General features: G+C 45.0%; 1 protein-coding gene and 1 non-coding gene across 3 annotated transcripts in view; one reads left to right on the forward strand and one right to left on the reverse strand.

The window, feature by feature from the left end:
* Window positions 1-9,358, reverse strand: part of LOC134751483 (uncharacterized) — a 40,735-nt gene extending 31,377 nt beyond the window's left edge. Inside the window, exons 1-6 of one of the 2 annotated variants that reach the window (XM_063686900.1) lie at window positions 8,965-9,358; window positions 7,790-7,984; window positions 6,928-7,035; window positions 5,924-6,013; window positions 5,503-5,569; window positions 2,128-2,233 (exon numbers count right to left, since the gene is read on the reverse strand). In XM_063686900.1, coding sequence (XP_063542970.1) covers window positions 2,128-2,233; window positions 5,503-5,569; window positions 5,924-6,013; window positions 6,928-7,035; window positions 7,790-7,984; window positions 8,965-9,082 — 684 coding nt within the window. In that variant the 5' untranslated portion in view covers window positions 9,083-9,358. Of the gene's footprint in view, window positions 1-2,127; window positions 2,234-5,502; window positions 5,570-5,923; window positions 6,026-6,927; window positions 7,036-7,789; window positions 7,985-8,964 lie in introns of both variants that reach the window. The other variant, XM_063686899.1, reaches the window with a different exon arrangement.
* Window positions 6,513-6,585, forward strand: Trnas-cga (transfer RNA serine (anticodon CGA)). Its single transcript has one exon. It is a non-coding gene; the product is annotated as a tRNA-Ser (tRNA).
* Window positions 9,359-9,625: the final 267 nt, after the last annotated feature.

A 9,625-nucleotide genomic window follows, 5' to 3' on the forward strand; every position in this document is an offset into this window, starting at 1 on the left:
CGCGCGGTGCGCCATGCGCAGTGCGCACGCGCCGCACTGGTTATATTACAAGTAGTATAGTACTCACATATGTGGCGTGGAGCGGCGCGCGCAGCAGCATGTGCGCGCGGTGCGCCATGCGCAGTGCGCACGCGCCGCACTGGTTATATTACAAGTAGTATAGTACTCACATATGTGGCGTGGAGCGGCGCGCGCAGCAGCATGTGCGCGCGGTGCGCCATGCGCAGTGCGCACGCGCCGCACTGGTTATATTACAAGTAGTATAGTACTCACATATGTGGCGTGGAGCGGCGCGCGCAGCAGCATGTGCGCGCGGTGCGCCATGCGCAGTGCGCACGCGCCGCACTGGTTATATTACAAGTAGTATAGTACTCACATATGTGGCGTGGAGCGGCGCGCGCAGCAGCATGTGCGCGCGGTGCGCCATGCGCAGTGCGCACGCGCCGCACTGGTTATATTACAAGTAGTATAGTACTCACATATGTGGCGTGGAGCGGCGCGCGCAGCAGCATGTGCGCGCGGTGCGCCATGCGCAGTGCGCACGCGCCGCACTGGTTATATTACAAGTAGTATAGTACTCACATATGTGGCGTGGAGCGGCGCGCGCAGCAGCATGTGCGCGCGGTGCGCCATGCGCAGTGCGCACGCGCCGCACTGGTTATATTACAAGTAGTATAGTACTCACATATGTGGCGTGGAGCGGCGCGCGCAGCAGCATGTGCGCGCGGTGCGCCATGCGCAGTGCGCACGCGCCGCACTGGTTATATTACAAGTAGTATAGTACTCACATATGTGGCGTGGAGCGGCGCGCGCAGCAGCATGTGCGCGCGGTGCGCCATGCGCAGTGCGCACGCGCCGCACTGGTTATATTACAAGTAGTATAGTACTCACATATGTGGCGTGGAGCGGCGCGCGCAGCAGCATGTGCGCGCGGTGCGCCATGCGCAGTGCGCACGCGCCGCACTGGTTATATTACAAGTAGTATAGTACTCACATATGTGGCGTGGAGCGGCGCGCGCAGCAGCATGTGCGCGCGGTGCGCCATGCGCAGTGCGCACGCGCCGCACTGGTTATATTACAAGTAGTATAGTACTCACATATGTGGCGTGGAGCGGCGCGCGCAGCAGCATGTGCGCGCGGTGCGCCATGCGCAGTGCGCACGCGCCGCACTGGTTATATTACAAGTAGTATAGTACTCACATATGTGGCGTGGAGCGGCGCGCGCAGCAGCATGTGCGCGCGGTGCGCCATGCGCAGTGCGCACGCGCCGCACTGGTTATATTACAAGTAGTATAGTACTCACATATGTGGCGTGGAGCGGCGCGCGCAGCAGCATGTGCGCGCGGTGCGCCATGCGCAGTGCGCACGCGCCGCACTGGTTATATTACAAGTAGTATAGTACTCACATATGTGGCGTGGAGCGGCGCGCGCAGCAGCATGTGCGCGCGGTGCGCCATGCGCAGTGCGCACGCGCCGCACTGGTTATATTACAAGTAGTATAGTACTCACATATGTGGCGTGGAGCGGCGCGCGCAGCAGCATGTGCGCGCGGTGCGCCATGCGCAGTGCGCACGCGCCGCACTGGTTATATTACAAGTAGTATAGTACTCACATATGTGGCGTGGAGCGGCGCGCGCAGCAGCATGTGCGCGCGGTGCGCCATGCGCAGTGCGCACGCGCCGCACTGGTTATATTACAAGTAGTATAGTACTCACATATGTGGCGTGGAGCGGCGCGCGCAGCAGCATGTGCGCGCGGTGCGCCATGCGCAGTGCGCACGCGCCGCACTGGTTATATTACAAGTAGTATAGTACTCACATATGTGGCGTGGAGCGGCGCGCGCAGCAGCATGTGCGCGCGGTGCGCCATGCGCAGTGCGCACGCGCCGCACTGGTTATATTACAAGTAGTATAGTACTCACATATGTGGCGTGGAGCGGCGCGCGCAGCAGCATGTGCGCGCGGTGCGCCATGCGCAGTGCGCACGCGCCGCACTGGTTATATTACAAGTAGTATAGTACTCACATATGTGGCGTGGAGCGGCGCGCGCAGCAGCATGTGCGCGCGGTGCGCCATGCGCAGTGCGCACGCGCCGCACTGGTTATATTACAAGTAGTATAGTACTCACATATGTGGCGTGGAGCGGCGCGCGCAGCAGCATGTGCGCGCGGTGCGCCATGCGCAGTGCGCACGCGCCGCACCGCGCGCCGCACGTCACGCACCACCACTGGAACCTGACCAATGACCACCATAACGTCAATAATCTATCTATTCAACTGATATGGGATTGTTTTTCAACCCTTCGCCAAATAGCGACGTGAGTATGTACATCGGTCTAACTGAGCAACTTATAATCAGGCATCGTAAGCTGCGAGCGAAATCCATTGAAGTACTAGGGTTGTAACTGGTTGTCATACGTCATTTCAATGGATTTCGGTCGCAGTTTACGATGCCTGCTTATAATACATACAAAATGACATTACATCGTGACGTCAGCATGTAACGTCCTAACGTCGCTATCGCTTAGGCCTGAATTACACTTGTAAGTTTTACTTACGTAAGTAGGAACACAGCTATATTACAGAATGAGATATGAATATCGTTATCTCATTCTAGCAAATAGCTTTGTCCCTACTTACGTAAGTAAAACTTACAAGTGTAATAAAACTATGAAAACGGATTATATCGCGTATATTGAATTTATAATACATCCCGACGTTTCGAACTCTTTACAGCGTTCGTGGTCAACGGGTGACTGAGGAAAACCACAAAATGCAAAAATACCCACATACTAAAAATAATGAACCATCATAGACTATAAACTTTAAGGCTGGTTGTACATGCAAAATCGGTTCAGAAGGCTAGTTATACAATACAATTTTATTTTTATTTTAGGTAAAGATAAATAAACGCGATTAAAAAAAAAACTACGCCGGCTCCAACCCTATACCTCGGACCCGAGAAGATTTAATTCCCTCCTAAATTGTAGGATCTTTTCAAAACATATTATACTGGGAATGTCCAACACCATCCAACACTAAGGTCTCACAGTCTATGTCTCGCTTGCTCCTTTATCAGATGGACTACAGGATCCCAAGCTGGTGGTAGAGAAAAGCCATCTTCCCTATTAAAGTTTGGATATTTCTTAATCTCAATGGCCTCGCGCAGCATTCTGGGTATGTATCGCTTCTCCTTGGCAAGAACCAGAGGCTTATCAAACTTCACTGAGTGATTGGCTTTATCCATGACATGCTCACAAACTGCAGACCTAGGTCGACGGTACTTGACATCAGCTATGTGTTCCTTCACCCGAGTGGAAATGCTCCGTTTCGTCTGCCCGACATATGATAGGCCACACTCACAGTTCAGCCTGTACACTCCTGCAATCTGTAGAGCGGTATTGCATTTTACAGGCTTCAGGAATTGTGACATCTCCTTCATTGGCTTGAAATATGTTTTTATAGAAGCACGCTTCAAGATGTGGCTGATCCTGTCCGTGACCCCCCTGACAAAAGGCAGAATGGCAGGCCTGCGCTCGACTGTGGGGATCTTAATGTGGGACCTCTGGTTGACCCGCGGTATCCTGAGCTCCTTCGCCTGGAGCGCGCGCCTGGCATGCTGGAGCTCCGCGGCCAGATGCTGGTCATCGGCTGCACAGGAGCCAATGAGAGTGCCCTCTCCTCGAAGTCCTCCAATGGAAGCCGAAGATATTTAAAAGATACGTAGATGACACTTTTACTATACTTCCAAAAAGTAGTGTTTCAACTTTCTTAGATCACCTAAATTCCATCCACAGCAAAATAAAATTCACTATGGAGTTGGAAAAAGACTGTTCTCTCCCCTTCTTAGATGTATTGGTAAAAAGAAATCCTGATAACACCCTAGGTCGCACTGTGTATAGGAAACCTACTCATACTGATAGGTACTTAAATGGCAAATCGCATCACCATCCCAGTCAACTTGCTACAGTAGGCAAATCTTTGTTTCAGAGAGCCCAGAGGATATGTGATGACCAGCATCTGGCCGCGGAGCTCCAGCATGCCAGGCGCGCGCTCCAGGCAAACGCGCTCAGGATACCGCGGGTCAACACAAGGTCCCACATTAAGATCCCCACAGTCGAGCGCAGGCCTGCCATTCTGCCTTTTGTCAGGGGGGTCACGGACAGGATCAGCCACATCTTGAAGCGTGCTTCTATAAAAATATATTTCAAGCCAATGAAGAAGATGTCACAATTCCTGAGGCCTGTAAAATGCAATACCCCTCTACAGATTGCAGAAGTGTACAGGCTGGACTGTGAGTGTGGCCTATCATATGTCGGGCAGACGAAACGGAGCATTTCCACTCGGGTGAAGAAACACATAGCTGATGTCAAGCACCGTCGACCTAGGTCTGCAGTCTGTGAGCATGTCATGGATAAAGCCAATCACTCAATCAAGTTTGATAAGCCTCTGGTTCTTGCCAAGGAGAAGCGATACATACCCAGAATGCTGCGCGAGGCCATTGAGATTAAGAAATATCTAAACTTTAATAGGGAAGATGGCTTTTCTCTACCACCACCTTGGAATCCTGTCGTCCATCTGATAAAGGAGCAAGCGAGACATAGACTGTGAGACCTTAGTGTTGGATGGTGTTGGACGTTCCGAGTATAATATGTTTTGAAAAGATGTGTCCCGCCGAGTTTGTTGCCGGTCCCATATTGGGATACCCTCCTACAATTTAGGAGGGAATTAAATCTTCTCGGGTCCGAGGTGTAGGGTTGGAGCCGGCGTATTTTTTTAATTTTTTTATTGCGTTTATATATCTGTACTTAAAAAAATTAAAATAAAAAATTGTAGTGTATAACTAGCCTTATGAACCGATTTTGCATGTACAACCAGCCTTAAAATTTATAGTCTATGATGGTTCATTATTTTTAGTATGTGGGTATTTTTGCATTTTGTGGTTTTCCCCAGTCACCCGTTGACCACGAACGCTGTAAAGAGTTCGAAACGTCGGGATGTATTATAAATTCAATATACTATATTATCCGTTATATGCGAATATGCGATATTATCCGTTTTCATAGTTTTATTTCATGAGTAACTATCGCGGTAACCGAAGACTACTTACTTACAAGTGTAATTCAGGCCTTAGAAGAGTTAGAAGCCGTGGAAAACAAGGACATTGCGATTTTGTCGGTGAAATATTGCGTTTGTGTATATTGTTGGCGTACAATTTTTTTTAAACTGCAATAAATGTCATATACTAGGAAAAAGTGACCAAGACCTCCAGTGCCCCAGGCTGGAATCGAACCAGCGTCCTCTGCTATCGCGGCAGGTGCCTGTGCCATTCGACACAAATTTCGACCTATGCCGCTGTGGCCCAGTTGCCAATTCTAGATTTCAAGTTCCGTGTAATGATAATGAACCACAGTAAGTTGCTATTCTATTACAAACCAAACCAAACGATCTCTGTTAGTGGCAAAGCAAACCTACATATAATAATATGATACGTTCCCGCTCACCCTTTGATCGTCGGTTTGTGGCACTCCGCGCACCGGTGACTCGGGACCACTTCCACATCATTCACATCTGATAACAACAACACATTTATACTTGTTGTAGCGCCATCCATAGTACTTATGTCTCGGAGACACATCAAATGCAAATCTATATCATCCTAATAATCAATCTAATTTCACGCTGTCCATAATAAAAACAGTATACAGTATGAGGCTGAGATGTGTTTGGTAATCATGGAAATAGAAAAGAGAGAGATTTCTTTTTTGTGACATTAGAAAATAGTAAGTAGGTAGTTAAAAAATACAGTGTGGAAAAAATTAATAGACCCTGGAGGGAAAGTGCCATAAAACTTTAAGTTAGCAAATTTTTAGGACAATATACTTATTTATTTAGTTTAGTAAGAAAGGTAATCCTGGTAGTTACCTGTAGTCCTGTCTGTTTTCATTCGTTTCCTGTAGACCCTCGAGGGCACCTGCACCCGCAACTGCTGATGGTCCGACTCCGACCCTGGCTCTGCTGACAACCCTAAAAATACCTTTATTGCACTAATAACAAATACATTTTACATAAAGTACCATCGCCCACACTGTTAGTGTTAACTGTCCATGGGTAAACCTTATTACTAATGGCATAACGTTCACCGGTGTACAGTTAAGAGTGTTGCTGATTGTACAGTCGAAGGCAAAAATATCGATCCAGACAAATGGCTCAAAAATATGTGAACACGACTTTATTGTCTAAGGCTAAAGAGCGTACACATATTTTTGAAACTTTGGGAATGTATATATATTTATGCCCTTGACTGTACAACTAGGTAACAACAAGGTAGGTCTTCTGCTATAAAGCAACTGGAGAGAAATTATTTATTAATTACAAAATGTTAATAACTGTAATAGATGTCATATATTAAGGAAAAAGTGACGAAGCCCTCCAGTGGTGAAGGCCGGATTTGAACCAAAAATCCGATGAATGAATTCGGTGGTGGAGGAGAAATTGTGACGGGTACCGTCGTGGCGAGGTGGCCTAGGGGTTCATGGCGTTAGCCGCGATAGCTAAAGACGCCGGTTCGAATCCGGCCTTCACCACTGGAGGGCTTCGTCACTTTTTCTTTAATATATGACATCTATTACAGTTTTTAATTTATATATGTATAGTAGTGTGACTACTTAAAAACACAAATCAAAATGTTTAATAAAATAATTTGATTTGTTCCCAAACTTGTTTACAAAATGTTATTTAAAAATAAAATCTTTATAATTTTGAAGAAAGTTTGCGGCTCAGAATACAGTAAACAATGAAATATTATTTTGGGAACTTGATCGTTAGGGCTGTCCCCATAATAGATCATAAAGGCCCATAATTTAATAATAATAATAGGGACAGAAGACACATTGTACAGTATAGTACCTATAGTACAAAGGCATTACCCGGTTCAGAAGTCTCATCAGCCAATCTGCAGTCTTCAAACAAGCACGAGTCTTCAGTGATGACCGGAACTTTTCTATAGCGACCTCCGCTGCTACTGGTCTGATATTCTGCAGAACAAGAGTTTCATGCATGATCAAATTTGACATACTTACAGGTACTAAGATAAAGATAGTTTATTTTTCAAGTAGGCATATTACAATACAAATAGTTTATTTATAACACCAAGTTACAGGTCAGGCTTAGATCTAGGAAATACATTAGGTATTGCATAATGTACAACAGGTACAGTACAGGTACATAAGTATATAACACAACAATGATACAATTTAAGTAGTTTTAGCTTAAAGGCCACAATGGAAGCTGCATCCTTTTTAATTGTGTCCGGCAGTCTGTTGTACACAGACGGTCCCATCACATACACCGACCTTTCGGACTTGCGTAGGTCGTGATCCGGTCACCGGTGTGACGAGCAGAGCAGATGGGCGAGCTTGCCTGCCTGCAGCCCGCGCCCGCAGCTCGACGCCGTAGCCGTAGGGGAGGAGGCGCAATGCGAAGTATTGCGAAGCAACATGAAGCTACGCCGGCTATAACCCTACCCCCCTCCCCCCGAAAGCCCTCTGCCCGAAAAGATTAAATTTCCTTCTAATTTCTAGGCTGGGGATATACCCAATATGGGCCCACTCAATATGGAAACTCAGAGGGACACATGTTTTCAAAACATTACATCTTATAATTAACATGCATAAAATTAAAACATACTGTTTAAATTACTATACAGTAACATACAGTAGCTACTTTCCTTTAGAGAAGTAAGATACACTAAATAGTGAAATAATAAATACACAAAAGGTCAACATTCACCTTCTGTTGTAGATTCAGCGGGGAGATCAGTAAACAGCTTCGACGCATCCCATTCATAAGGTATAGGCACAGCGTCTTTCGTCAGTCTCTTACGTTGCCCTCCTTCATTTCTAATGAACTTCTTTTCAAAATGATCAATGCAAATATATTGGGATTTGAGGGCACCTTTTGAATATTTTGCTATGCGGGGATTACCTAAAAAAGGTTTGTGAATATTTGTTTAAAACTTGTTTATTAAGGTCATTCTCTGAGAATATGTCTGCGGTTTCGTCTAATTGCCATGGCTCTATTTATACATTCATGGGTCGCGGCAATTAGACCGCAGACATATTCTTGAGAATGACCCATTTCTAAACTCTACACATGTTGTGGCGTAAAAAATGAACTGTTCAAAAAGATTGATTCATGTCTTACATCACTGTAGTTAACTACAGTGATTTTAAATTCTCATCCCTACTAAATATCATAAATAATAAAGTAATTCTGACTGTGTGTTAGAATAAAATAGAATAGAATTCATTTATTCATGGTAAACTACATTTCATACAAACGTTACCTCTTCGTGCTTCAACCGGTGAACCAATTTATATGAAATTTGGTACAGAGATGGTTGGAGGCCCGACATAGGATAGTTTTTATCAATCGTCATCATTATCATCATCACACGACAACCAGACGAAATCGCGGACGACGAAAATTGTAGATAACGAAAAGTAGTGGCTATTAGTGGGATACCATTGTTTGACATAATCGTTGAAAGTCATAATGTAATGATTGTCAGATTATCCTTACTCTTAATTCTGAAACCATTAACTTTTCAGGATTTTCGTAAGGTTATCCTATGCTTTATGGCAATCCTGATAAGAAAATTATGACTAACAACAATGAGGAAAAATAATACATTATGACTTAAAACTATATGGGAAACAATAGAGACCTGGTTATTAGTTAACAGGCTCTATAAGGCTATTATGTAAAGTTTACGTAGTAGATATTGGCGGATTTGCCCTAAGGCCCAGTAGGCCCAGGCCTAGGGCGGCAAGACATTAGGGGTGGCAGTCTATATGATGGGTGCTGAAAAAGGGGCGGCTAGTAAGTTACTACAGAGCCTGAGGCCTAAGGGGGCAAAGACTGTAAATCCGCCAGTGAATTCTCTGGTAAACACAAGGACTTACCACAATTTTGAATCCATTCTTCTAAACGCTTCGGATTTTTGATGGGGAACCGAAACAGTGATTTGTTAGATTTATACACCTCAGTTTTGCACTGCAAATACATACATCTAACCGGCATTCTGCAGGAAGCCTGGTTCAGATCACTTGATGAAGTTCAAATTCGAAACGGAGAAGATATGTAGAATGTTTGGGTTGGGTGACAAATTAAAGTCGCTGCTACACTACCAATAAGTTAGGGTTCAATTATTTTAAGATTCATTTTGATTTTCCGATTGCAGTTCAAGTCGGCATAATATTTATTAAAATAAAACGATATTATTTTGCCACAAACAAAGTTAAACAAAACAAACCAAACCAACAGCAATAAGTTGTGTAGAATGTGTAGTAGAAAGTTGACGTTGACACTTGACACTCAGAGTGACACATGTCACACATGCTTGATGACGTTGACGGTCGTTAAACGTTCCTTTACAGCAACTTCACAGACACAAGATTATAGAATGGCAAAACATTTTGTAGCATAACTTTGTATATCCTGGTTTTGCCAATATTTTAATAATTTATTTGTGAATGTGAATTTCAATAATACACACAATAATAATCCATGCATAATACTTCACATTGATATGTACAGTAATGTACGTTTATTCAAATAGATGGC

Source organism: Cydia strobilella, chromosome 22, assembly GCF_947568885.1.
Source record: "Cydia strobilella chromosome 22, ilCydStro3.1, whole genome shotgun sequence".
Lineage (NCBI taxonomy): Eukaryota > Metazoa > Arthropoda > Insecta > Lepidoptera > Tortricidae > Cydia > Cydia strobilella.